General features: G+C 47.7%; 1 protein-coding gene across 1 annotated transcript; it reads right to left on the reverse strand.

Moving 5' to 3' along the window:
- LOC144105446 (achaete-scute homolog 2-like) lies at positions 1-27,328 on the reverse strand. The gene is made up of 2 exons (XM_077638566.1): positions 26,359-27,328; positions 1-5,488 (listed from the first exon to the last, which is right to left on the reverse strand). Exon 1 carries the CDS (start codon positions 27,106-27,108, stop codon positions 26,509-26,511), a length of 600 nt encoding a protein of 199 aa, XP_077494692.1. The 5' UTR covers positions 27,109-27,328; the 3' UTR covers positions 1-5,488; positions 26,359-26,508.
- Positions 27,329-27,545: the final 217 nt, after the last annotated feature.

Genomic DNA, 27,545 nt, shown 5'->3' on the forward strand with positions numbered 1-27,545 from the left:
TTCTTAAGTAAACATTTTTTATTCTTGGGGAAAAAATAGTAAAATTTTCTATACGTGATGAGCAATTTTCAGGCATTGTTTCAATGACAAAAAAAAAACAACAGAAATGGCACTGCTCACGAGAGTTTTGAAAAACTACCAAACCTGTTAAATGTGTACAACACAGAGCATGCGATCACAAAAGCGGAAAATATGAGCCCGTCTAGTGCGCTTTAAAACCATAACGCAGCATGGCACATTCACAAAAAGACATGCTGTCATGCATTACGTTCGTGCAATGGCTAGCTGGTGAACTCAATGAATGAAGGTAAAATAACTACATTTTTGTAGACACGACAAATCTCCAGAAACTGAAGCTAAATATCCAATTACTTTTTTACGTGTTATATAGGATTCTATGAGGCATCCAGTCTCAAAAATAACTTAATAAATATGGTGAGTAGATAGAATATGCCACAGAATCGGGCATTCGGCAGCCATCATAATGTTAGAAACAACGGGGAGAGAGCGAACTGGAGGTGTGCCGCTACATCTCGAGCAAGCATTCCGAACAGCTACATTGAGGAAAAACTGAACTATGTCTAGACAAAAATTAATGCGCAAGTTGAGTATAGCGATCTTTATGTCAAAGCTTTGCCTCCAAAAAGCTCACCGAAGATATGCGCTCAGCACCAGAACCATTATAAATGTTATATGTGCCGGAATTGCAGAAACGTTCTACTTATATATTGTGCATGATATTTGTGCAGCGATAATCCTTTTTATGCGCACAAAGTTTCAGTACAAAAAAAATATCGAGAAAATTTGCTTTAAGGTAACGTAACTGGTTCTGAATTTCGAAAAACTTGAGTATAAGCGATCGCACACCATGCAACAAAAAATTTTAATTTTTAACGTAGTAGCTGCGTGGACGAAGCAAATTTACCAAGCTTGACATTACGCCAGCGCGCTCATGCAAAGCAGCGGAAGCATCATTATTGATTACTTCCCTCTAATCTGAGTTAACATTTAATGCTTCCTAAAATAAATGTCAACTCCTTAAGGGGACGCAATATGCCACGCAAAACTGGCACAATCTCACTTTTGTTGATGACAAAAAAGCCATTCCACTTATAAAAGAGCAGCTGCTTGTCGCGAATGAGAATAATATTGGTACTTATCACCGCGCTAAAGTGCACCAAGTTAAACGTCACACCTTTTTCTTTTATATTTTGCACCATTCTTTCATAACCGATGCCTCACTAATGTTGGTTCAAGGCCATAGCAAAGGTTTATTTGACCACTGTTTAGGATGCGCGAAAAATGCTGTTTGTGAACATCACGGCCAGAGAAATTAACCATTACAAGCCAGAGAAGCTAAGGTTTAGTACTAATAAATTTGATGATCAGCAATTACCCGACGCAAGAGAGAAAATCGCAAAGTTTGAAAGTACCTTGGCAGAATTTGGGCGCTTTATTTGTTTTCAAAGAGGCCTCAACAGCAGCAACCTTGACTGTTGATATCATTAGACAGCAGTTAACCAACTGTGTTTATGATGACATCTGTTTCAGCCTTCGACCAGAAAATAGCCTTGTTGCGCTTCAGTTCCCATTTTGTTCCTTGCCGAAGCGTACACCTTTCAACTCAATAAAAAGAACTGAATTTCGAAGTTTATCTGGCACATTTTGCAGCTGTGTGAAAGTGGGTGCTTATAAGGCAACTGCCATGAGACACTGAACAATAATGTATTCCGCTTTTGCTTAACGGCCTTAGCATGAGCTATCTCAAGTCCCGTTCTTGCGACCTGTCTTCTCTGAAATGAAAAATTTTCTGTCCCACACAACTCTGCAGCTCAAAGAGTAATGATGAAAACGCACCATGCTCCGCATATATGCCCTCGATCAAAAGTAAAGGACTGCATAGCCCACCTACTGTTTCAAACCACAGACACGGTTCAGCTAAAACAAAAATCAACAGTTTTATTGTTGTTTAGTGCTGAAATCTGGAAGTTCCATGAACAAAACTTGAACACATTTCACTGGGAGCTTTTTTTTTGTGCCGGATATGCAGTTCGATACAGGAATGAATCGAACTGGTGTACACGGTAGACTGAGCCCTTCATTTTAATGCTGTTAAACCTGCGTTGCCCTATTTCTTGAAATAGCGACAAACACTGCACATTCTTATGCATCAAATCACCGACATGTATGGGAAGCACAAAATTTAAAACAGTGGCCCGAGATTTCAAGCAAATATTTCTTGGCACAGTTCAAGGTAACGAGTTTCCGAACCGCTTACAAAAGAAAACAACCTACCTGTAACATTTAAAAGCGCATTAAACTCTACTGAGATGCTCCCTTTTGAGCCCATGGGTTTTTGTGCGCATGCGCAATCGAAATTGGAAGCTACCAAAAGGAATCTCTCCAATTTCATCTTTCCCTTACGGACAGAAAATAGTCACTCAGGATGTTCCAAGTCGCCTTTGAACAGGAATGTTGCGAGTTTCAGTTCACGTGAATGTTCTGCTTGAAGATGTACTTGCTGTCGGGCTACTCGGTTCATCATAAAGTTGAATGGCGGGCATAAAAGCAGAAAGGTGGGCCCACGTGCATAAGCACTTCGTCGGTCAAACTCCGCGGCCGGGAACTCTATGGATTTTTTAGATGGTCATGTGTAGATCTTGTCATTTAATCTTGCTATCATATTCGTAAATTTTTCATGCCTTGTTCTGTGAGTAGCGATTCTCTGGCTTTTATGCATGAATGTAGTCTTTTTCTGTACATATATTTTTTTCTTGTTAGCTTGCCCTGGCTATGATAACGCTAACGCACTGATGGTGATAATATACATGGCGAATAAAGGTGGTGTTTTCCGCAATAAACTGACTTGGAAGTAGGCACTCTTTCTGTCTCTGTCTTCCTGTGTCTGTTCTTTTGCGCGATTCAACTTTATGCTGTTCTGCTTGATTGTGTGGGCATTCAGTCTGGCGAGCTGGTGGGACGTCCTCTTGGTCAAGTTGGCAGTGTGCATCAGTAAAGAATGGCTTGAGTTCGTAGCTCTTTAAAATCGAACAAGAAAAAAATTTGAAACATTTTTTTTGGCGCTGGTTCTCCTCGGCATGCATTGTTATTTTGCTGCTAGAAGCGGGAGCATATCGATGCCTTAAAAAATATACGAGGCTTCTGCGTACAACAGCGTTGAAAATGCTTATAGATGCCGCAGCTGCACAACGCCGCTCAAGTGCAGTATATTTTGAATTAAAAAATTATCCTTTTATGCACGTCCTCTGAGAAGTGTAAAAGCGTGCAGGATTTTACAGCTACCGCTGCTAAGGGCACGCTTCACGGTACTGCGTCGCCGGCGTTGGCATCGGCGTCGTCGGCGCAACACTGCACAACACTGGTTCGTCAGCATGCAGAGGTTTCACGCGAGACGTCACCGAGACTCGCCAGTTTGACTGGTAAGCATGAAGTCATGCAAGGCGTTAGTGCAACGCGCTATCGCAACGCACCACGTTGAGACATTGAGTGGTCAGAACACAGTGACGTCATCAATGAGAGTATAGCAACGTCACGCGTACTGTGCCAGAGAATAAGACAAATCATAAAGAACAATATTACAGTAACCACCACAACAGGAGTCGCTGAATGTTGCATTGCAGAGTGGCGATCATCCCGTGATTTTTTTTAGACAGCGGGGCTACATGATAGAGGTTACGACACGTTGTATGAGCGCTACAGGGGCCAGAAACCTGTCTTTAACCCCGCTTCGACAAACTAGGGTGGGCACTGCGAGCGTTTTATTATTGCTTATTCTACATGCCGACTAGGAACGAACCAAAGTGACACTCTAAGCGTGTCAGTGTACGGACGCAAAATTTCCTACAAAGAAATGTGAGCGCAGGTGGCACAACCTACTGGTCCCTATTGCAGCAGAAATCTCTCTCTGAATTTCGCTTTAGCATATGTTCTTCCAACTGCGACAATGCTGGGGTGACCTGTACACATTGGCAAGTCAGTAACGAAAAATGATAACTATCACAAAGTAAAGGGAGTATAAAAAATTGACGCTGTTTTGACTTTAGCACAGCTAGTTCACTTTCAAAATAATGCCCTTCAACAATGTCCCTGAATGCATTACCATTAATCTTTGAAACGAAGGCGCTACGTTTCGACGGGAGCGCTTTTCCGAGCGCTAGTCAGGGGTTCGGCTTTGCTGAGCGTGGAATAAAAACGTTCAAGCAATCATTCAGAAAAAATAAAATTTTGGGTGAAAAAGACTCACGCTTAAATATGAAGCGCAGGCACAACGTTAGATCACATACACGATTAATGGGTTCAATCGCTCAAGTTTTAACATACAAAACGAAAGAGGCTTCCTTCTTATTTACAAGATAGCTTGGCTCGCAATGCATGTTTCGCTAAATCTGCTAGTCACCGACAGCATCTAAATGTGCAAGTTATTTTTTATCTCGCTACATGTTCGTGCTTTGCACTTTACTTCAGCTTGATAAAAATTTGCTCCTCAGACTTAACGCATGGAAACCACAGTGACCGGCCTTTCCGATTTGCTCTGTTAACTCCGCCGCTGCTGCAATTTTATGGGCTTACATACCTAACTACTGGACATCAAGGTGTATTCGGAACGGCTAACTGTAGTCCTATCTGAATGCAAACTGCAGAAGAAACAGTCCTAAGGAAGTCTGTTGAACCTGGTATCTGTTTGGTTAATCTCTGGAGCTCTTAACTAGGCGTAAAACCATTAAATACGTTGTATCACTGTCAACAACAAAGATGAGCGCTGATCTTCTCACAAAACCAGGGGAACAGCCAGAAACGGTCAGCTGTTACAACACTGCGCTGAAGACAATCAAGTTCCCAGTACAGACAACCCGCAACAAAGAGATTTCGCGTTCTTCTTGTCTTCACATACTCTTCTCTTTCGCACTGTTTCTACCAGCAAAGACATATAAGATGTTTCAACCGTAAGGAGATGCATTAAAAAGCGGAATAAAAACTTGTGCCAACAGACTTCCTCGATGGCGTCGAAACATAGGATGCGTAAAACGGCTAACAATTCACAAACATAAAAATGCAAACATTTCTCGAAACGGCGCCATTTTGAAAGTGGATATTACAAACAGTTGGCGAACAAATGCGCTGCATCACTTTCCTGGCAACGATGGCACGACATCAACGTATGTACAGAAACAGTAACAAATGGCATAAGTTAAGGAAGTAGTCCAACTCCGCCTTCTTCGGAGGCACGAACACAATATGTGGTCCAAGAGTTTACAGCAGTCTCTCATCACCACTATCTTCCCAGTGCTTGGAACAAATGCTGACACGAAGAATTTCCACTTTCTTACGACAGCAAGGGATTTGTTCGTCTCATTTCCGGCAGCAGAGCCTGACACTGAAAATGTCCACGTCAGTTCCGGTAGCAAGGGATTGCGGAGGTGTGGAGGCGGTCGCAGTGGAGTTCCTTCCGGACAGCTGACGTCGGCTCCTGCACAAAGAGAACAGCAATAGCTTCTTAATTCACCTCTGTCCTTTGCGAACGATGTAGGTGCTATATCTGGCACAGACATTGAGTGTGTACTTGTGTTTAGTAACATTAATACGTTCAGGATATAAAGAAAACTCAATGGTGACTTTTTTCATGATGAGAGTCAACGTTTTCATGGACTTACTAATGGAAACAATGTAACTGCCATTGCAACAACCGTTACTTTGGACACTATGAACAAGAAAGAGCGCTAATTATCGCTTAAAAACACTGATGGCGTGCTGAAGCAATCCTCTAAGTTTTGCCCTTTTGCTAGCTTCAACTATTTTCCTCGTGGTCTTCACAGCGCGCCTGAGCAGAATAGCGGTCTGCTCAAAGAAAGGCCCCTGCTTCTTGCACATTCGCAAGAAACAGGGGCATTTCGGATGTTTCAATGCTTCTGGTTCACGAGTTCACTCGGTCGGCTGAGTCCGTTTGGCGCGGAGCGCAGTATAATTTTTAACTTTGGTTTTTGTGGTGACTTTATTTCGCACGAGATTCTTCGCCGCTATCGAGGAGCGCATTGACGAATTGGCTTCCTTTTGGTGCTTTTTTCCGCATGCGCATATGCGTCGAATGGTATATTTGCAGGCGCTTTGTTGGCTAAATTGCTTGCGGTCAGCGCTTTGTGGAGTCGACTCTCTCGCTCCTTGTTCTTTTAATGAGCGCTGTGATCAAGGGACAGTAATGTTCGTCAACATGAATCATCGTTCCAACTACCATACGTTCCAGAGCATACGGGTATGTTTATTTATTTATTTAGTGATTTACTTATTAAAAATACCCCTGAAAGCCCTCTGAGGAGGTTGTTACATGGTGGGGCCGAATGGCATTGCAATGGGGCCTTTCCTTTGCATTCTGTGCTGATGCTTTCTGAGTGAGTGTCACCTGGCACAGAAGCCGCAAATATTTTTAATATTGCCGCGAACATTTGTAGTTTTTGTTTGTTCATTCTTCAAACCTACCGCCACGCCGCTTTATCACTTTGTGGATGCAAGACGCGACCCTATTTATCTCGATTGATCGCATCCAGGAAGAGCTGCTTCTAAGTTGTTCCAGAATGGTCTAGTAACTTTCCACGCTTTATATCGAAAGTTCGGTATCAGCTTTAAATTGAGCCCCTCCAGTAGCGGCGGGAATTCTGTTCGACGGCCGCCGAGCACGCTTGATGCTACGCCGCCGCCGAGTGATTCAGTCCATTGTGGGCGCAAGTCAACCCAGATAAAGAGTTTTGTTTAGACACCATTTTCTCCGTCTTTCTGCTCTCCGGACTGCAGTCACCACTTCGTGAAAATATGACGTAAATTCTTTTAAAATAATTCGTACGTACCAGAAACATAAGCTTAGGAAAAGCGAAAACCGTTTACTGACGCAGGCCATTCCTATCGGCCTCATGACCGCCGAAACCAGTTGCACGAGGATCGGTATCCACCGGATTATTGTTGTTCCGTCCACTTCGTTCTTCCTTTCGTCTATGTTTTTTGCATCAACCATGCGAGCCAATCAATAGTAGCCCCAACCCTGTTGCGGATAATCGCTTCCCACAATGATGTGCCTCCCTAGCTTGCTCACACGCAGGGACGGCAAATCTCACTGGACTCGTGATGACCTGCCGCGTCACACTTTTTCTTTAATGCCTCGTATAGAGGGATGGGAGACGACAACAGGCTTTATTGTCCCGCGAGCAATCAAGCTCTTAATAGCTTGGTGTCCACAACGAGATTTACAGCCGCGCAGGCGACGGGTGCATTAAATGCTAGAACGAATGGAACGGCAGGTATTCCCGCCGCACAGGTGTAGCTCGTTCAACGGGAGCGAAGTCAGTGGTCAAAATCAGAGAAATCTCGCTCCATTCCTAGATTTTCGTTTGGTCTAAATTAATCTGAGGCATAGCAGGATGATTAACGCGATCTAACCAATCTTGGTCTTCGCCAAAAATGAGCCTCTGGCTTTCCTCGCATTACTCTAGGAGGCCCGAAACAGTATGGCTGTGGCGTAAAGAACTGTGCAGATTACAATCAAAAAGGTGCCTCACAAAATGATTGCAATTTCTTAAGAGATCTGCGAGACCCGAAGGGGGAACGTTATACTCCGCGTAGTATTGAAATTGTTCTAAGAGAAAGCACACTGCAATTGAAAATTGTTGAGAACGCGTTTATCTTTCTCAAGCGGCAATCTACAACATCACCAGAAGAATAGATGGCTGGGCTAACCCATCGGCACTCTACGGTTCCATACATCTCCTTTTTCAGTACCTTGTTGCAGGTGACAGGTCGTCCGACTTTAACATACCGGAAGAGTTGTTAGTTACTTGCCAGTTCCGGCTGAGTTCCCAACCTACTGATGAAAGGCAAACATTTTGCCACGTGGTCTTTTAGCCGCCTGTGATCGGGGCGTTTTTAGGCTTGCAAACGAGCCTGGAACAAAAGGAATTCCCCAAAGTCGCCGTCTATTTTGCCATGTCGTCGCATATATCGACATCTGAAATTCTCATACAAAAATTGCTTTCCCCTTTTCTGCTCTTGTTTCGTTGACTTCCCCCAAGACGATCAACAAATCTGAAACGAAATGAAGTGTGAATAAATGTCATTTAGTTTTGTTGCCAACTTGCTGAAAAGCGGCAGTCCGAACTGTTAACTACCTCTTAAAGCGTCTCTGAAACGCCTTCCGCGGACAGCAGATTAACTCACTTAATCACTGCACTGTGTTGCCATGAAAACCAGAGCCAAATAGTACTCTTCTACGCTCAGCAGACGACCCGCAATCACGCGAGAAAATTGGCGAGCCCTTCCCGGCGACTTTTTCAAGTTCGCACCCTCCTCCGTCGCTCGTATCTGCGTATACAAGTTGGGAGGCGGCTACTGGTTAGATTCTTTCAGACGTCAGGCAACTACAGTGGCCGCGGCCAATAAGCCGCTTTTATCCGGCGGGTCGGGAAGCTCCGCTCCCAGAGAGGGGTCTGCGGAGGAGCGCCTACCTTCCAGCGTGCAAAAAGTGACGAGAGGAGAGGGAAAGGCGCAAAGCCGCAGAAATTCAAATTTTGAGTACAGATAACTCAGCTTCTACAAAACACATTTAAAAAAATTCAAATTTTGACTACAGATAACTCAGCTTCTACAAAGCGCATCTAAAAAAATTCTTGTTGGAGACTATTCCTGAAGCGGCGTGATTTAGCATCCTAGGCATGCCGAAACTTTATTAGAGCCCCTTTCACAGCCCCTTTAACTTCTAGTTCAGTTCAATATACGCTGCCATTTCGTTGGCTGCACACAAATAGAGAAAAATGCATATGCATGCAATCCTATGCGCGAAGCACCCACTACCAATTTCATGATTTCACATCGCGGAGAGACAGGGCAAGGCACAAAATACACAGCATACTTCCATTTCAGTTCGCGCTAGAAGCTTGCGCGGTTCGGAGAGGTACATCCCGCTGCTTGAGCCCATAGACATTGTGGGAGATAATTTCGGCAACATCAGACACATTTACCGTGACGTTTTGAAAATAGATCAGCGTAGAAATCAAGTTGCGCGTCTGATTATGTTATTCAAAGCACTCGCTTGCCTTTTCGCGAATGGTCATCTCCATATATGGGCGTACTTTGAAATACAAATCACTTAGAATACATTTGTGTACATCGGCTTTGAAATGACGTTCCATACTCGTCTGTTCAAGGATGTATTTGGCATGGGTAACGAAGGCATGGCCTCAAAGATTCGCCACGAAATCAGAAGACTATTTTGAAACCCTTTTCCTCAACTGATTTCAATGGGCCGTATCTCCGCGTTCTTGATCCCAGCTGGCGACCGCAGTGCCATCGAATTTTTGCTGCGTCACAGATCGGTGTTGGTCTGCAAGATGTCAGCACTAAGTGAACCGAATGCAATGCTCATTTCTGTAATGATATCGCTACTACACAGGGAGGGGCACCCAAAATGGAGCATAGAAAAATAAATTAAAATGTTTGCCTTGAACGTCAAGGCCTTTGGAGAATGTTTACGCCGAGAACGTTGAAGGTTAATAATCTCCTCCAGGGAACACGTAGGTGAAATTTGTGAACGGTTTCTCACCTTCCATTGACCCCCCCCTCTCTCTCTCTCTCTCTCTCTCTCTCTCTCCCAATCAGTTTTCTCATCTCGCAAGCGTAACCAGCATGTTGGCATGACAGAGAGCAAGCGCGCACTCAGATGGCAAGAAATATCTGAGCGACCGCAGAAAGTTGAAATTCTTCCACAAAATTTAGTACTCGTGAACCGGCATATTCCAAGAAATATGTTTTCAACCGTCAGCGGCTATAGTAAATTTATCACACCAACGATTGAACATAAATTAACTTTTTTTTGTGGCGGTGACTTTTTTCTAATCGATGGTCCGAGATTAGAAGGAAACTTCGCCACTAAGTGTTATTTATACCTCCCCTAATGAAGCTTGCTTCAATGATATAAATAGAAAATTTCTCTTGTGCCGAGTCGAGTAGAGAACAGCATGAGCTCGGAGAAGCCCGAAGGCTCGGGCCGGGCCGGGCCGGAAAGCCTGCTGTTTCGCCGGGCCGAGGTCGGGCTTGGGCTTGAAGTGCCGGGCTCGGGCCTGTGCATATATAGAGGGGCTGCGTACGGCTTCACTTCAGGCGTTCTAGCACAGGTATATTTGAAACAGGGCCGTGGTGGCAGAGAAAAAATGCTCTGTGCTTAATTATTTATTACTTCGGTAGCACTACTGAGCGCATTTTTCGATTTAAGGCATACGTGCGTACTACGTATTACGCCCCTCAGTGCTGCTTTGAGGCACTGCTGCCCACCTGCCCACTGGGTTGTGGTCAACCTGCCAGGTGTCATGGTTAAAGAATGCAGCGCGAAAAGACAAGGACAAACGAAGAAGTGGACAGGACTGGTGTGCACACATGGCAGGCCTTCACATGGGTGAAGGCCTTTAGGCCTTTACCCAGGTCTTTACTCAAATGCCTTTATGGCAAGGAACTTATGTTAAAGGCTTTTCGGGCAAATGCTTTCATGATGAATTGCTATACGTAGAAGGCCCTTAAGTAAAGGCCTTTAGGTAAAATGCTTTTAGCACGTAAGGACCTTAAGTGTCCATCGTAACTAGTGCTACTGCACGATATTCAGCGCTTAGCCATGCTAAACTGCCTATTTTTTTTCTCGGCGTGTCCGGTATACTGCATTTTCGTCAAGCAAGAAAGGTTACAAGCGCTGTTGTTTTTTTTCGCGTCGGAAATGAAGGAATCTCGGCGCTAAAATGTTTGCAGTAATTCATAAATAAAACTCTTAATACTATTTTTATTGGCTTAAAAAGGAAGGAAAACTCATTTGTACGCAGATAGACCTTCATTCGATTGTCTGCTGGCAGCCGTCTGTTACAAGTTAGCTTTAAAGGCCAGTACGGCCTTCAATTCAAATCGCAAAATCGTGCGCACTTAAAAATCAGAAATGTCATTTCTAGGGCTTCAAGGGCGTTTAATATTTAGACATCCTGGGCCACACACAATTACGGTTAAAAAAAGTGATGCAATTCAAGTTTTTTTTTGCGCGTGTATGCCACAATTTCATTTGGCTCTGGAAACTCCGGGGCTCTTGACAGATAACATCCGTGTTCAAAAATTCGAGAAGGCGGTCCCGCCGCATCTTGTCTTCATTTTGTGTTCAGGAAACCAATTTTCTCAAATGTTAATTATTCTCCTTTGGCGGCCACTTGTTTACATGTACAGCAGGAGACTGCATGCACACAGGGAGCAATTCACCACTGTCGCTGCTGCGGGCCAAAGCCCGGGCACGGGCTCAGTTGAATGATAACGAAGCGGGCACGGGCCGGGCTTGAAGCCGCGGTGCTGGGCTGGGCTCAGTCCCCAGAATGCGGCCCGGGCAGTGCTCTAGTGCAGACACCAACTCTGTAATCCCCTGCTTTAACGGCATATAGGCCACGCTGGTGAGGAATAAGGAAAAAATAAGAAGTACGCGATGTGCTAACCAGCTCACTGCCGCTCCGGTCGAAGGGGAAGGGAGGTGGCCCGACGCGGTTGTTCTAATGGGCGGAGAGGAGGAGAATAAACTGGTCGCTAATCGCTCGTCGCTCGAGCCACAGAGACAATGGGAGGACGATTGTCGCTCTTTCCCCTGCGCCGCCGCAGCCGGAAGAGAGAGCCGGAAGTGAGGAGGATGCTCCCGCCGTGATTTGGCCCCTCGCTAGCCCCCTTGAGCGTGGGAAAGGCGCGCGGTCGTTCGGCCGTGAAGGCGTGCCCCCGCGCGGTCATCCTCTGCACTGCGTCCACTGCGACGTGTATGTGGCGCCATGCTGTACGCACCGAGAAGACGCGACACTGACGGAACTGTCGTGCGCCCGTTCTCCTGTTTTCATGGAGTAATGCTGAGCGCTTTTGTTTCCTGTGAACAACGCGCCGTCCTGCTGACGAGGAAATGCGCGGTGACGGGATTTTACTTAAATCCCAGGTAGAAGACGGGTACCAGGGCGGATCTATAAGTGCACGATTCGCTGCCACAGTTAACAAAGGCCAGATTGTGAACGGTCAGCGTACATTTTACCTGCAAATGTCGCATCGACCGCGGCACGAAGAAATATAGGGTGATTGGGGTTTTGCGCATTTTTAGAAAAAAAAACACGTATAAAGAACGCAGCACAGCGTTCGCGAGGCACGACGAAAGAAAAAGAGGAACAATGTCAGGTCAACATTTATGATATCCTTCCTGCGCTTCGGAATGGGCCCACTATCCACATTGTTTTCGACGACATATTCCCAAAAAATGCAAAACTTTTGCCACCGAGTATTCTAAATGGTCTTCTAGAAGATCATCTGAGGACCCTACCAACAGATATAGCAATAGCCACTGATGCATCGCAATGCAATGAAAAAGCAGGTGTGGGAATATTTTGCTCGCATTTAGACTGGTCCTTTTCTCTGCGCCTTCCAGATTTCCCCCCTATTTTTCAAGCAGAGTTTCTAGCAATTGTACTTGCTCTACGCAAGCTAGACCCCTCTATTACGGCAGTTGCAGTAATTACTGATTCTTTATCTTTGTGTTCGTCCCTCGCTGCACAGGTTGACGGTCCCATTTTATCAACTTTCTTATCCCTACTTCCTCCGCATTTGTGCCTTGTTCATTTAGTATGGGTTCCCGGCCACAGCAGTGTGACAGTAAATGAGATTGCTGATAATCTCGCAAAGGCTTCCCTCAGCGGCCCCGTGTTGCCAATCATCCCGGCTACAGCCCACATTACAGCATCTAGATTTCGGCGACGTGCGTTCTTAAGCACGCAAGACACATCACTTTTAACATCGGCGTATTATGAGCACCTTAAATATTATTGGAACAGGAAAATTTGTTGCTCTCGGCAGCTTGAAGTATCACTGACGAGGCTACGCTGCCGCATCCCCCCCCCCCCCCCCTAAATTTCTATTTACACAAGTCGGGTTTGGCGCTCTCTCCCCTTTGTGCATTTTGCCGTGAGCCAGAATCTATTGAACATTTTTGGCTGTATTGTCGCCGATTCAACTCACTGAGAAAAAAGTTGCTGGAGGAGCCCTTGCAGCATCGTGGCCTTAGTTTGAGCAGCCCGCTCTTGCTATCATTTGGCGCCACCACATTTGGGTTCAGCCACAGATCTGTTTGCACCGCTGTTCAAAATTTCCTGATAGAATCTCACCGACTGCCTTGCTAAGTGTTCCAACCTTTTCTTTTCTATCAATTATTACATTTTGACTAAATCATTAATATTTAATCACTCTTTTTATTATTATTCTTAAAGTTTTAAAATCAAAACACTCATCCCTTTTCTGTTCATGACGAAAAATTCACCGGTGTTGCGCTCCCACGTGCTTTTCCTTTTTGTTAACTGCGTTCAGGTGAATAGCCACCCGATTCTTGGCCGATCCCCCAGTGTGGGTATGTGCCATCTTTTGATAGGCTAACAACAACAACAACAACAACAGCTAGGCGGTTCACCTGCGTATGCATCGCGCTGTTTTCCTTTAAATACTGCGTCGAAGACACCGACTGTATCTCCGTCATCTATATGGATTTCCACCGAATGAAATCAAAGGTAAGTCAAGGCTGGAGCAGTGCGCTTCTATTCGATCTTTGCCCGCTTTCGTGTGAAATTCCCTTCTTTCTAACAAACCCATTGGTACAGCGGAATATAATGGCAGTCGCGTTCGCCCCGATCCATTGCTGTGCATTCGAGCAGCGCCCTTTAAACGGTCGCTCGCTCCACGAACAACTGAGGGAAGAATGAACTGAGAGGAGGACCGGAGAGAAGGAGGGGAAACCCCCACAACGTGTGGCTCATATTGCGCGCGGCCGGTAGCAGGATTTTTGAGCAAGGCACCAGCGTTGATGGAGGTGATGACTCATCGTTTGTACAGGCTTGAAATGCCCATTCTCGTTACATCTGTTCTAAGGCGTTCAAATGCAATCGGCGAATTACAGATCGCATTATAGACAGTGATCAAACTGAACGAAGAAAGTTAAATTCCATACCGTATCCTGCAACAGAACAGAAAAACAGCTACGCGCTCTGCTGCGTGAAACTTGTCACATGGCTAGAATTGCTGCTTTCATTTCATTCATTTCTTTTTGCCATTGAGCACGCTAAATAAGCTTATGATAACTGAGCTTTTCCGATAAAATAGACAGCCTACACAGCAAAGCTTCTTTCCAGACTCGAACACGCACTTTTCCTAATTTGTGTTACGTCAGCTTTACACTTAAATAGCCTCAACTCGCTGGTGCCGTGGCAGCGTTTTTTGTTGTGTTCACCTGCTGAGTACAAGACTGCGGATTGAAATCTCGGCCGTAGTGGCCACGTCTGGAAAAAAGCGTAGTTCATAGGATGCACTCTGCGCTGTGAGCGTAAGATGTTAAGATGCTGCGAAGTTATTCCAGAGTTTTCCAAAAAAGGCTCCTCTTTCTCCCTACCCTTCTTTCACTTCCTCCTCCATCGCTTCGGTCAGTTGGTGGCACATGTTGTGGCCGCCGAGAGAGATATATACCGAGTTTTTCCTTTCGGTCACGAGCCAGAGCCGCCAGTTAGGCCTCTCCCCTTCCTAACGCCAAGACTGAGTCCCGCGAACTCACAGGCGTCGTCGGGGCTTGCTCCCCCATAACTCTATCGCCGGAAAAGCAGCAGTTATTGTTTAGCAGGATTTCTTCTATCCAACCACGCCCACTTAACTGTAGCCCCTTCTGTCATCACGATGGCGGCATTAGACGACCGTAGTCCAGAGCTCCGTGGACAAACAAGAAACAAGCGGCCGGGTGACCGCCAAGCACTGGGCCTTCAATGCCCCAAAAGAGGGCGCAAGCTTAGCAGTGAAGAAATCAAATGGAAGCTCGAGAAGCAGAAGTGTGCACAGGCCAGGGCTGCGTCCCCACTGAATGCGGGCTCCACGGTAGGCGTGCATTTAGTGGCCCGCATATGCCCCGTAGACTCACGTGGGTAGTCTGCAGGGTGGCTCACAATCGGAACAAGATCCCTAACCTTCAACGAACGAATGCGAAATGTTTAGAATGAAATAAACTTGCGCTTCCTGCAGCCGCACCTACTGCGAAATGTACGCGCAAGCAAAAAAGTACCTGATCGAAGGAAGCAAAAAAAACAACAAAGATACGAATACTAGACCAGCAGCCCGGCTACCGCGCCACTGAGCCTGCATTCAGTAGTACACTAGCGACGCTTAAACCACCCGACCGCAAAGAAAGAAGCTTCCATTCTGCGTGAGCTGCGAAATACGCGCGTGATCTCTTTTTTATTTCTGTACGGCAGCTCCGAAAGATTTTGCTCCAAGAAGGGGACCCTCAGAACACGCCGGCGAATGATAGGAAAGAAAGGAAATGAAAAGGCACAACACTACTGAGATGAGGCTGCCATAAGCTTCAGATGTGCCATTGCAAGCCACCCAAAAAAAAAAAAAACCTACCAGAGGTAGAGCCACCTCCATCGCAGTCCCCAAGTGAACAACGCGACGATCGTTGGCGATCGGCGCCCCTCGCGGCAAGACGGAAGGAAGAGATCAAAGGAGGCCAACGCAGCTGAAAGCCAGCCCTGCTTTTGCGTACGAGTGGCAAGGCCACGCGAAAAAAAGGACGCCAGCGCCAAAGGGGCAGGAGACAGGAGGCTCATCTCCGCAATCCAAACCGCTCCCGAGAAAGGATCAAAGAGCGCTGATCGGGATGTCGGTCCTAAGCTCAAACGCACAAAACGAAGCTTTGAGTTCGCGGTCTGGCGCCGAAGCTACGCACCCTTCCCTACACGCAACCCCCACCTGAAATCCACGCATGGCCCCACTCTCTTCAAAGACACCTCTCAATGCACACATACAACCACCGAGCCTGGAATCGAAACGGCACGCAGACCTGCGGTCCTTCGCCCCTGCTCCTCGGCACCGCAGCGCCCTCCTAACCTTGGTTGCCTTCCGTTCCTCACCCCCCCTCCCTCCCTGACACTTTTTTTATTTTCTCGCCCATCGCTCTTGCTTCCCGCCACGCCAGCACAATGGGAGTTGCGACTGAATCCGTGAATGGAAACCAATCCGAAACCGAACTCAACCGTCGAAGAGCGACCCCGCCAGCATTCGTAAGAATCGGCGCCCGGGCGCCGCGATCCCATCGCTCGCTCCTTCTTCCTTCCTCTCTTTCTTCCATCTTTCCTACCCGTGTGCCGACTCGGTACGCACACGTTGTGCGCGCTACTCTGGGCGGCCTAGAAACAACGCTCGGCATGGAAGTAGGGAGTAAGAGGCTCCAAGCGCCTAACGCTGAGAGTGTTTTTTTTTCTTCCTCAATGAACTCGCATATACGCCTCGCTGATATGCAAGCAATGCATACATGCCGGTAGCAATGGGCAGCACAGGAACAGGCCAGCAGGACCAGGGGCCGATTTAAGGGAGGGGGGAGCCGGATCCCCTTTCCCTCCTTTCAAGCGGCAAATTTTACGGTGGAAGAACCACGCTGAACCGCATTTTTTCGGTGAAAAAAGTCCGGCCAATACATCACTCAAACGAGACCGCCCGCAACAACCTTACCCCCCCCCCCCCCCCCTCCCGCTCTCCTCGCCTCTGAGCCTACAGCAGAGCCACCGTGTAGGGAGAATACTTCAGAAACAACGCGGCTATTCGAGGTCAACATAAAGACACGAACAGATCTGCAGACGGAGAGAGGAAAACCAGTTCGATCTCATAGAGTACGCCCAGTATTGGGGAATAAATAATGCTCGGATCGCGGGAAGAAGGGAGACAAACGACAGTAGAGAGACGAAGAGAGGAAGCTGCGTGGGGGATTCGACAGTCGCAGGCGAGGCGGGGGATAAATAATGCCTGCAGGCGTGGAACCGACAGAGAGAAAAAAAGTTCCGGAGTAATGCGGAAAAAGGCAGCTGGGGCCCGACAGGGCTTCGATGAGACAGAGGATGCTGTGGTGAGCGGTTTTGAAATCGACAAAATCGCCGGGGATCCCTAGGAAAAAGAAGTGGCACGCAGCAGCTGCGAATGAGGGTGCCGATAACGATCGGCGCCAAACAAGGCATCCCATTCGCAATCAGCGGGGAGACGAGATCGGGAGACGATCGAGGTTGCGCCCATTATTGTCCTCCACGCACAGCTTTGGACAGCGTTGCGAATCCGTTGTGCATACAGAAAGTGGAGAGTGTTCGGCTACAGTGTTCATTCAGAATCGGTCCGTTTCCTCCGTTCTCTTTCTTCCCTCTTGCCTTTAATGTTTTCTTTGTCCCTTTGTTCTCACCCCGAATCGCACTCTTCCAGCCTAAACAATCAATGCCATAATGTGCAACAATTCTTACCTCGACTGGCTTCCTCGTCTCCTCCTAGCTCGCCACTAGTAGGGGATGAAATACGCACGAAAGCACGGGTCCACCCAGGAGAGACAGAACAGGGTGTGCTTACCAGCTATCAACCATGCCGTCACGGATAGTAGCTGCCAATCGATGGTAACGGAGAAAGAATCCTAGCATAGCCCACAATGCCCGCCTTGCCTCCTCGACACTCTTAGCAATCGTTGCCATATCAAGAAGGTGAACGACGATGCCGACGCTTTAAACACTGAAAGCAAACAATGACATGTTCGCTGACCATGGTTCTGCGTTCTACAGTTTCACAGGTGGCGCATGGACGACCGCCCACTTGAAAACGCTTCAACAGTCAGGCGGACTTGGTGAGCAACCGCCGCTTTTCGCAGCTCATTGCAAGTTCCTCATGCTTACATGCTTTTTGTATGCACTCTGTGGGTATTTAACCGAGAAGCACCTCTCTTTCTTCGATGTCAGCAGCAAGGATGTTGTCTCACGTAGTTCTTTCTAGGCGTCGCTTTGTACACGGTGTGTTTGCAGCTCCTCGTAAGGACTGAACTCATATTCTCCGAACCAAACAGCAAATGCCGAAATTCTTGTTCATGCGCTGCGACTTCAGGGGCTGAAATATAGTAAATTTTTTCGAGGCTCGACACGAAATGCGTGAGGCAGGTACTGCACCATTTCCTCTCCCCCAAAACCAATTTTCATTTGTTTCTGTCTCTTTCCCCTCTATCAGTCTGCATTGTTATTTTTATATTGTGTTGTTTTTATTTTTATTCTTCTTTTATATTTATTTACATTTCTAATTCCTTCTTTTTTCGTTTATTATTATTTATTATTCTTTATCTTTATTTTCTTTATTTCGTTACTCATATGTTGCTTATCAAATGCTGCTTAATCAATTTTTACATTTTATTTTAATTGCCATACCACTTATGATTGACAGTTCGTGCACCAGCTCCCGTCTACAATTTCCGTCCACGCCACTCATGAACAAAGAAAGCATTATACCTTAATAACAAACTAAGTTGTTTGTAAAGTAGGCACTCGAACGAATACACAAGCAATGTGCCCTGCGCTCTATTCATTTTCCCCCTAAACAGAAAGTAATCAAAATGTGGGTAAGCTGTCCTCTTGTGGGAACAGCCTTTTAGAAAAGGGAGTGCGCTACAGGGCAGCTTATCGCCTTTTTGCTTCCATGTGCCGTATTCGTGCTCGGAGTGCTGGTTCAGCGGGAATAGAAGGGTTTTTGGCGATGTTCTGTTCTCGAGCAGGATGGCACAGAACGGTGCGTTGGGCTTTTTCGAATGTCGCGAGACCCTCTTCCGAGAAAGCGAATTTTGCTGTCGCGGTGATCTTTTTCGCAGCACCAGACAGCTTACTCCGGAGTGACGCCGTTGTTTGACGCCAGTGTAGTGGTGGCGACAGGGTCCCTCTTGTGGAGCGTGCCGAGTCAGTTGTCTCCGGCATTGTCTGTAGCATAATTTCAACTCGTCCTAACTCTGTGCGATTGTATTCACAATTTAAGAGGAGGAAAGAGAATATTTAAGAAGGAATACCTAAACCGTTATGCAAAAAAAAAGAAGAAAAACAACGGAAAGTATTGGATGCTCTGTCAGGCAGATTAGCGCTCTCACAAAACTGGGAAGAAGGCACTGCTTCCGAAGGGGCAGCTGCGCAATAGACCTTTTCTGCTTGCCTTGCGCACACGCATAGTGCCATCCTTGCGGAAGAAACTTCTCCCCTCTCTTTTCGTTTGTGATACCCCGTCAACGCTTCACTCCGCTTGATGGCTTCCAGGCCCCGACTTCCTGTCGCAAATAGCCTTCGGCTGCTTGTATGTTCACAAACTTAGGCTTTAACGGGTCCGGCGCTGCATGTCCGCCGAGCAAGCTCGCCGTTAATGAGGCAAGGTCGGCGCGTTCAAGGCCATCGCTCGCTCTGCGGTTGGTTCAGCACCGAGTAGCGGGCGCGCGCCGTTGTGCCTTTCCTGGACGGGGCCGACTAACGACGTCCGAAGACGACGCCTCGCCGGACCAAGTGTGCGCGACAATCGACACGCCCGCTTTCCAAGGGAAAAAGATGCGGCGCGAGCTATGGGGACGCGTGCGTAATGGCGGGGCCAGCAAAAACAGCGATAATTGGCACGACGAGCAGCACGGGTGCGATCGGCGAAGATCGCGCCATCGATTGGAAAGCGAATCTTATTTCCTCTTCTATGTGAGCAGAAACCTGCAGCTCTTTCACGGCGCACAGTCGCATTCTTTTTTTTCATTCTTCGGAAGGGACTTTTCATAACGTTGAATGGCGCAAGGGAACGAACACAGGAAGACACTGTGTCCGTTCCCTTGCGCCATTCAACTTTATGATGAACCAACTAGCCCAACAGCAAGTACTTCGGCAAGGGACTCTTCCCCTCTCTGGGTACCTATGCCGATGCGCGCATTGACGCTGTGCCGAAGGTTGTTTGACTAGGGAGACCGCTCATTGCAGTTCATAGCGCTTTCGTAATAAACAGCGGCTACCACTGCCACGTCGAGGTGTAGGTTGTTGATAGAATGAGCGCCGTAATAAATCTGCCGGAAATTGCTCTAGCGCAGCTTAGACGATTAGGCGAGAGTTTGTTGCACAGATGTGTGACCCAGCCAAGCATACAAGAACCCACAAGAGTCAAACTGCCACAGTCAGCATTTGAAGCGCGGCTCAGTATCTTGAAAAAATCTAGGAGAACGCTGGCAACCTCCCTCCCATATACATGTCCGGCTCTTGCGTTGGTAAATAACGTCTTGCGTAGATCCGCCACGTCCGCAGTCTTTAGTAAGCACGGTTCGTCGACACAGAGAGTAAGTTTTGCCTTTAGGCGTCGCTGAAATTGTCGTTCAAAGTTTTAAGCAGCAACAGGTTTATCATTACCTAAGCTCTGCGAGACCAAGTGGGTGAAAAGATTGGGCGTTTTGGTGATGCGGTGCGGTCGCTTCCAGGCACAACGTAATTGGCTTCATTACTCCCTCCCCTTCGCCGGTTCTTCAGTACAGGCGGCCCGTTCGTTTTTCTTGTTCGTGGCATTCGTTTCTCAGGCAAAAGAAAGAGGAGGGAGAAGCCTACGTGCGTGGGCAAAATAAATATTTTACGCAGTTTCTTGTGTGCGCCTACACGCCTGTTACACTGTCCACTGAATGCGTCGCAGAGAGAGGTAAGGGAGAAAGGTCGGACCGGTTTGAGACTACAGAGAAGTTTGGATACACCGTAGGCGGGAATACGCAAAAGGGATGAAGCGCAATAAAAATAGCATGCTTCGTACTGCGCACGCGCCAAGTGGTGCTTCAAATCCAGTGTTAGCGTACGCAAGCGCCGCGTACTCTCGCAATTTGAGCGTGCGTGGCTGTGGAGTATGTAAAGAGAGCGTCCCCAGCATTGCACAGCGCATCGAAGCTTGAACCCTCGCTTCGGAGTGAATTCGTTGATGCCATTGCAGTTTTTACCATGTGCACTGGCCATGCAACGGGCATCGTACTTTCGATTCGTCTCATCGGGCGTACGATAAAATGCTCGAGCAATAAATTTCCTAAATTTCCTAGGGATTCTGTTACGGCTAGGCCTAACGAGAAGCGTTGGTTTGTTGACAAAAATAGTTCCCGGTCTAAAATCAGTTGGCGCCACTATGGCTGAAGTGACCATTGCATCTCCGTTGGCATACGCTGACCTATAACTGCGGATGTGATATGCAGCATAACGTCTCGTAAAATGCGTGCTTGTATAGCATGCGTAAGTGTGCAAGCGCTCTACTGGCATGTTACTTTTCTGAGGCTTGAGGTGACGTCAGTCGAGCGATAGGCCATAAGAAAAGAGGGACAAGCAATTTAAAAAAAAAGGAATAAAAATAAATGCCGCGGTAGTGCAAGCTGGAAATTTGTGTGTCAGATGCTCATAAAAAAGCCATCGGTTTCCAAGATGGCCAGTGTATCGATCATAAAAAAAAAGACGTTGGAAGATTTGGGCTACTGCAAATGCGAAAGTAAACGACTGTATAATGTTTTGCGGTACCAGTTGGTTTGACCGGAAAGCTTGCAAAGAATATCTTCCAGGGCCCTCAAGGAGACGTTAAGGCGCTCAGTGCCGTTGCAGCAATTCATAACAGAACTGCTTGTTTTATAGTATCTAATTACCAGCTTTTGTTTTGCTCCTTAAACGCAAACTTAGGCTAAGCGATTTACAAATGTGAAGCCGAATTTCACCTGTGGGTCTCATTCATAAAATTCAATTTCATAATCCGTCCCTGAAATGCGAACATGTAGTTCAAACCTAATATTTATCATCGCGCCGAGACCATCGAGTTACACTCAGTTACACTCAATCAGAACTCAAAGTAAGTAATCGCGAAGCCTGAGGCATGATGCGACGATGATGCTGGATAAGCAGCTTAGTTGTGCGACTGGAGGTATTGCTCTACTAGCTTACACGCCTCTGCCGACCGGGGAGCGCCAACTCTTCGCCGCTTGCAAGCTAAGCACTGTTTGTTCGCCAACCATCGGCTGCATAGGATAGTTAGTCGGTTAAGTAGGTTAATCAACTGCATGCAGGACACTGGCACGAAACTGTGCATGGGCGTCACGAAAAAGTATGTTCTGGCTACAGCGACAAGTAGGTGGAAATTCCAACGTTGCCAGAAACACGCCGACCACGTGATGCCCCCGCCCCTGCGCTAAACCCAGAGCGACAAGCCAACATTAACAATTCAAACTAGTTCTTGGAAATAAAGTTCAACGCGTTTTTGCCTGCCGGCTATCTCATTCAATTTGAGTTACTCTTTTAATGACGATAGCAATTGTTTCTACAAGCATAGCTCCAAGTAATACCATTTTGCACGCTAATTAGTGGTAAATAAATTGTTCGTGATGAAAAAAACACCGAGACTTCAATTGGCCTTTGGCCACACATGATTGCCGCATTAAAACAACGAAAAAATTCGGTATTTCATTCGTCGAACATAATATTCGCCGCAAAAAACCGAAACCTGGGCTCCGAAATAAAAACCAATAAAAGTCCCCCGAATGTTCAAAAAACAAAAACCGAGAAGTCCAACCCCTAGGTGTAACGTAATAAAGGACGATTCCGATTCAAATTCAGTCAAGAAGGGGCTTAAAATACTGGAAGCCTTCCTCATCTGCATGGAACGACAGTCGTGCGTAAGCAACCCATCCTTAATTATCTTTGTCATCGAAAGAATTACAGTTATTGAACCGGAAGGTGCCGTTGTACATGCGCTTTGTGGTGTGATCTTTTGTGCATGTTTTGCCTATATCATGAATGTGTCTGTCTGGAATAAAACCAGTCGATGTCTAGCGTTCGCGGTGTTCGTCTTTCTTTCTTCTGTCCTTGTCTTTAGAGCTAGTTACCATGTGCATTGAATCCGATTCTACCTAATCAAAAACTTGAGAGCAGCTCGTTACCCGCCGCGGTGGCTCAGTGGTTAAGGCGCTCGTCTACTGAGCCGGAGTAGCTGGGTTCGAACCCGACCGCGGCGGCCGCGTTTCGATGGAGGCGAAACGCAAAAGGCGCCCGTGTGCTGTGCGATCACTGCGATGTCAGTGCACGTTAAATATCCCCAGGTGGTCGAAATTATTCCGGAGACCTCCACAACGGCACTTATTTCTTCCTTTCTTTTTTCACTCCTTCCTTTACCCATTCCCTTACGGCGCTGTTCGGGTGTCCACCGAGAGATGTGACACAGTTGATGCGTCATTTCCGTCCTTCAAAACGAATTTAGATTTTTTTTTTCAGCTCGTTAGCGTCTCAGACTTTCGAGCCTCATTGTTTTTCTTTGCTGGGTCATTGGCTTGTCTGGCGACGATATTATTTCGAAAGTAGTATGAGTTGAAGAAGACGAAGATGAGCAATGCACAGCACGCCAGAATGTTTATATGAGTTCGACAGCAGTATTAGTAGAAGACAACAATGAGTAATGCACAGCACGAGAGAGTGTTGCAGTTTAACACGAGGCGTGATCGGCTGCGGAGACTGCATAGTGATCGCTTGCAGTGGCCAGCGAAACTGATATGTTCGTGGCACCGTGGGTTCGAATCCTAGTGAAGGCTTGTTTATTTTTATCTATTCATTTATGTTTTGTCTCGGTTACACCGACAGCCACGGTGCAGCTCAACCCAGGAACGCGCGATTAAGAGCTGCGCCCTAAAATAAATAATGGGTAAAGAATGCAGCGCGCAAAGCAATGACAAACGAAGAAGATGACAGGACTGGTGCTGAATGCATTCTGTAACCATGATCACTGACCAACAAGCCCAAACAGCCACTTTAGTTAAAATAAATAACATCTTTCGGTTCTGTCTGCGGGTATCTCTTTTAACTTGAGTTGCATGAGGAGGCAAACCCACGGAGCTCCATTCCATGCACTCTGCTGACCAACTAACCGGTGACCTTAAATGAACACTGGCAGCAAACTGCATCCGATTCGCGTTCTTAGTAAAAATAGATTCTGCTCGTTACGGCTACGTTGATAAAGATACGCTTTTATCTGTGCGAAAGTTGTCTTCACAAATTTCACCACCAGTCGACTCGTAACGTAAAAACCATCAATGATCATCGTCGGCATGTGAATGGCGGCGCAGCGCAGCGTCGGTCCTTACCAGTTAACGAAGCTCCGTCTTCAGTTAAATTAACCTCTTAATCATTTGAACACAGCAGTCGTGAATAGTAGAGATAACATGAAGACTGAGCAAATTCACTCGGCAGCCATGTCTCTTGATAAATTAAACGACGGGAATCGCCTCCATTTCCCACCGTTCCGAGCCAGTGCTAATTTTTTAAGCAAAGAATACGCACAATGCGCGTTGACGTTTTCAAAATAACAGTGAGGCAAATTACGCACTCATGTCCACAGCGCAGCAAGACGGGCGAATGTTGCTGAGGTAACGCTTTCATGTCCTTTCCCGAAGCTAAAGTAATAGTTTCGGCTGAAGCTAAGGGGACCTCACAGAGCGCCTTCTTAGTAAAAGCTCGCACTAAAGAAGACATACAGAGGCGAAAACTGCAACAGGATGTGGCGCAAGAGGCTTAACACACAGCTATTTGTGCCACGGTTTGCCGTCTTGATTCTCCACCAGAAATCTGCGACAGGCCTCAAGGTGCGACACCACAGCCTCGCTGCTTTTTGCTATTAGACAAGGCGGAGTGAATTGCATAGTCACTCGACTGTGTGCGCACGAGGCGCTGCTTCAGGCGACCGCGTCACCTACCCCTTGCATTGCGCCCAACAGAAAACGCGCACCCTGTCTTCTTCCACGCCTGGGTGAGAAACCTAATTGCCGCATCCGGTGCACACCCGCTCACTGCGCGTCGGCCGCGATGGTACCCCGCAGCTGCTAAGCCCTGCGCGTAACTTTACCGAATTGAGTATTGTCGACTTTCACGCAATCCATTATCTCTGAGTTTACCGGCTCTCTCGTACTCAACAGCCCTTATGCCTCGCAACCAGTGTGGGAACAGCGGCTGCCGTCGGGACCAGATTTTGCATAATGTTCTTGCAACCTTCGTACGCGTGTGAATGGCGGCGAACAGTACGGCAAATAAGGAGCTGGATATACTTGTAGCGCTCTTTAAGGCACATTGCAAGCAAGCAGTCGTAGCTCGAAGGATTGGTAAATTTAGTTCTACGTACGTTTAACGCAAACCATACTTAGTGACTGAACTCCAGAAGGCCCTAATTATATAGTTTGACATAAGCAGGAAATATGCAATAACACTGCCCGCAAGGGTGTAATTATCTGCTCTTGGTGACAAGAGCGGCTGCCTTTTTTCTCTCGCAAGATTGCTATATCTCGTAATGACGCTTCGTTGCTGCAGTGAGCTAGTGTGTTCTTTGTCGAAGCGCGCGTCTCGAACGTGGTGAAGCCGGAACCAGACGACCTTCATTGTTGTTTAAATTTTGCTGCATGAAAACATGAAAAGAACCAGTTATATATCCTCCAGCTAAACACCTTTTCATTGGGCGTACACGCCTCCATGCCAAGTCTCTACAACCGCATTTGCAGGACTGGAAAGTGTGGTGCCATAAAGCACGTTAAAGACGAAGTATATGACATGTAGTCCCAGCATGACACATGGCGTAACACAAGAGACGCAGGAAAAGCGCTGTCCTTGTGCTGTCCTCAAGCGCTGTCTTTGTGTTTGTCTACCTTTATGCGCTATTACTTTTCCGTCTCAAATAGTACGCACCATATGGCCCAAATTGACGTTCTTTTAAACCGTTGCCCCTCAGTTTCCACGAAAGCGCCTACTTGCATCGAGAAAACACAGACGGCGTTACATTCAGAACCCTTCCTTCCAGTATCAATAAGAGGCTCGCTAAGCGGCGACTTAACACGGGAGGCTTGAGTGTCTGGAAGGCAGCGAACTGGAACTCTCATATGACGCGATTAGTACAGAAAGCGACGAAATGCAAAGCGTTGCAGTTATACGATACAAAGGAGGATCGATGCACACCAAAGAGCAGAAATGTGCAAGAAATCGCTGTTTGTCAGGCCAAAGTAGCAGGAGAAAGGAAATTGACACAGGGCACAAGGATGCGGCGTGCCTGACAATTGCGTTCAAGCTTCTGTGTAGCCTTGATTTCTCCTGATGGCCTTAATTCCTCGAGTGGTCAAGGTACTCGCCACTGAGGTCTCTTCGCAAACACCTCGCCGAACGAACAAAAAAGCTACGGCAGTGAGAGCATTGAAAGACACTAGAGTAAATAAGCCCGGAGAAATGCAGCAGCGCGATGCTGAGTGAAGTGCTAGACAGGATATCCGGCAACGAAAAATCGCTGCTCCAATACTTCTCCCGCTTCTACGTGGCTAATCTCCTCCTGCTTTATCTACACAATGGCAGCAGCTTTATTTTTCTATATTTCGTGCTGTACCACGAGTGACCCTCCGGTGTAACATTTCGCCAACGAGTGATCTTGCACGCAGTAAATAATCTTTCAGCAAGTCAGACTCACCTCCAGTGCAGGCCTACTCCAGCGGTGTCTTGAAACTTGAACGGACCCTCATGCGGGAAAGCAATATCTTCGATACGGCACGAACGATGAACACAACCTTCGGCGACGGTGAAACGTCCGAGGACTGCCGCGCGAAGCATATCCCCTGCGCTAAGAGGCATAGCCGAACCAGTGAGCTGCCAGTTCCAAGAAGTGATTGTTCTCGTCTCCGCCCCCGTCACTCGAGGGCTCCAGTTCATCGACGAGGCTCATGGGCGACCTCACACCTCCGCTCAGGCCATCCCCCGCATCTCCTCTCCCGCAGTGACCGGTAACACTCGAGTCAGGGCTCGAGCTGGGACCCAGGTCGGACGGCGCCGGAGACGACTCGTTCGCCGACGACGCGGGTCTCAGGTTCTCCCTGGCGCCCTCCCCCAGCAGTTCCTGCAGCCTGGTAATGTAGTCGACGGCCGAGCGAAGCGTTTCCACTTTGCTCAGCTTCTTCGAGGCGACCGGCCAATCCGGAAGGTGCGAGCGCAGGGACGCGAAGCCCATGTTGACGAGATGCACGCGCTTGCGCTCGCGTTCGTTGCGCCTCGCCACGGCCGTGGAGTACGGAGGCTGCACCCCGCCGGCTGAAGAGTGCAGCGCCGTCAGCTTCCGGGCTGCCGCCGCCTTACAGCGATGGTGACCGTGAGCGACGGTGACCACGTCCTGGGGCCGGCCGTGGTGTTGATGGAAGACGTCGGCATCCATCGGCGGCGACGCCATAGCCAGCTGTCCCACCACACTGGTCTTCCGTTGGCGCGTCAAGCTCGAGACGAAGCCTCTCCGTGGAACGTCACCGGTCGTCCGACGCGCGTCCCGACACTGAGCTGCTCGCTTCGTCCGTTGTGGCCGGGACGTCGGCGCCTGCCTCCCTCCTCCCGAAACGTTCCCTCCCAGCCAACGGTCGGCTGCGCCGACAACCGCTCCGGTTCGACGACGATACGCGAGTGGCCCCGCTGTGTACTCGGCGTTCACGTAAAAGAAGACCAGGTGAGGGTGACGTGGTGGAAAGGAGGGTTTTTCAAGAGAAAGGGCGAAAGAAACCCTCCCAGGGCTCCCCGCCGCCACGAGGCGTCTCCGCGCTCGTTGAGAAGGCACACGCGCGACTTGCGCCCCTCGCCCGGCTGACTTGGTCTTGCACCGCTTGGTTCTTTCTCTCC

The sequence above is a fragment of the Amblyomma americanum genome, chromosome 9, assembly GCF_052857255.1.
Source record: "Amblyomma americanum isolate KBUSLIRL-KWMA chromosome 9, ASM5285725v1, whole genome shotgun sequence".
NCBI classification, from domain to species: Eukaryota; Metazoa; Arthropoda; class Arachnida; order Ixodida; family Ixodidae; genus Amblyomma; species Amblyomma americanum.

Coding starts and splice junctions, on each gene's coding strand:
- LOC144105446 (XM_077638566.1), bottom strand. CDS start 27,108: ATGGCGTCGCCGCCGATGGATGCCGACGTCTTCCATCAACACCACGGC.